Genomic DNA, 1,940 nt, shown 5'->3' with positions numbered 1-1,940 from the left:
TATATATACATATAAATATACACAGCACATACATATATATTGTGTAACAATCAATTTGACATCCCTAAATATAATATAATATAAATATAATATAATATATTATAATATAATATAAAAATACAATTCCATCAATTACATTTTTATTCAGCAAGGGTTAATCATTAAAATGACAAATAATTACAATTAAATACATTTATAATGTTACAAAGCGATTTCTATTTCACATAAATGTTGTTTTCGTGTCATTTCTATTCATTTCAAAATCCAGAAAAAAAAATTTGATCAGTTTTCAGCATTGATAATAATCAGAAATGTTTCTTGAGCAGCAAATCAGCATATTAGAATGATTTCTGAAGCATAATGTGACACTGAAGACTGGAGTAATGATGCTGAAAATACAGCTGCGCATCACAGCAATAAATTATATTTTACAATAAATTCAAATTGAAAACAGTTATTTTAAATTGTAATAATATTTCACAATATTACTGCTTACTGCTTAGACTTAGTGAGCAGAAGAGACTTCTTTCAAAAATATTCCAAAATCTTACTGACCCCAAACTTAGTATATCTGCAGTGCTTAGTGTTTATCTAACTACCTTGTTCTCCCAGGGTGATTTGGCAGATTCTTTCTACATTGTAGAATCAGGACACGTTAGGATCACTATGAAGAGGAGCAAGGTGAGCCAAACGATCGGTTTTAACAAAGAATCAGCACAATTCAGTTCATTATGCGTCTTAACAAACCAAGACATCCTTCAGCTTGAAAAGATTCACTTGCATTTTACATGACATTGTTTTTTTTAGTCAAAAAACGATACTGAAGACGAGGAGGTGGAAATCGCCACATGCTCTAGAGGCCAGTATTTTGGAGAGCTGGCACTCGTCACTAACAAGCCACGGGCAGCATCTGCATATGCCATGGACAGCGTCAAATGCTTAGGTAATGCATTATAAATGATATAACATAATGCATCGCAGCTGCACAGCGGGTCATGTGATCATTCACCTTGTGCTTCACAGTAATGGACGTGCAGGCGTTTGAGAGGTTATTAGGCCCCTGCATGGACATCATGAAACGAAACATAGCGAATTACGAGGAGCAGCTGATCACGCTCTTCGGGAGCCACATCGCAATAGAGGAGCCGGATGCATGAAATCAGTTCATCAATAAACACCGCAAACTTAAAATGCAACATGAAACGATGAGAACATGGTAAGTAGAGGCCCGTCATCATGGTCAAGAAATCGTGTTAACATAGGTCATAAACTCAAAGTTATTGTTTTGCATTCACAGATGTGAAACTCCGGTGTGTCAATGATCATGATTTTTTTTTTAGATCTGAAAAGCCAAATGTGAGCATTTTCCTCCAGGGTACTCCAGGTTTATGGGAGTTTCCTCATAGTTATTTGGTATCGAAACTTTTCTTCGGTTGCCGTTTCTTTCACATGCTGCATCTTTTACAGTGATGTCCACACAAAGACTGCATTATTATGCCATATACAGCACAGTGACATGTTAGTTTATTCTTTTGAAGCTATATTTCTGTATTTTAAAATCGGCTGTTGAGCATCTGTTAATGTTTCAGTGTTATGTAAGTCATTTTTACTGTAAGAAATGTTTGACTAAATATGAATTCAGCACCTGAGCTTCATGAATTGCATCTTGATGATACCTGTTACAAAAAACGTGAACTGTTACATATAACAAATTATGGACAACATGCCAGAGTTTAAAGTCAACATGAAAAATAATTAGAAAATGTTTACTTAGAGCACATTAGTTAAAAAAAATGTTGTATTAAAAATGGCAATGCCTCTAAACCAACATTTGTTTTCAGATGAAATCACACATTTATTTTGGTATGAAACACCCATTTTCTTTACTGTCCAATCAATTCTGATAAATAAAATCAGGTCCCATCCATTTTTTTTTCTTG

The 1,940-nt window shown here is 34.0% G+C and overlaps 1 protein-coding gene across 1 annotated transcript in view; it reads left to right on the top strand.

Annotated features, from left to right (window-relative positions):
* The window catches only part of LOC107561129 (cAMP-dependent protein kinase type II-beta regulatory subunit-like), a 10,758-nt gene extending 9,157 nt beyond the window's left edge, over nt 1-1,601 (top strand). The window contains exons 7-9 of the mRNA XM_016245497.1: nt 578-681; nt 808-943; nt 1,024-1,601. Coding sequence (XP_016100983.1) covers nt 578-681; nt 808-943; nt 1,024-1,157 — 374 coding nt within the window. The 3' untranslated portion in view covers nt 1,158-1,601. The remainder of the gene's footprint in view (nt 1-577; nt 682-807; nt 944-1,023) is intronic.
* The last annotated feature ends 339 nt before the right edge of the window (nt 1,602-1,940 follow it).

The sequence above is a fragment of the Sinocyclocheilus grahami genome, unplaced genomic scaffold, assembly GCF_001515645.1.
Source record: "Sinocyclocheilus grahami isolate Dianchi unplaced genomic scaffold, SAMN03320097.WGS_v1.1 scaffold759.1, whole genome shotgun sequence".
Taxonomy (NCBI): Eukaryota; Metazoa; Chordata; class Actinopteri; order Cypriniformes; family Cyprinidae; genus Sinocyclocheilus; species Sinocyclocheilus grahami.
The sequence above is the reverse complement of the archived record's forward strand: the minus strand, read 5'-3'. Positions and strand labels throughout refer to the sequence as shown.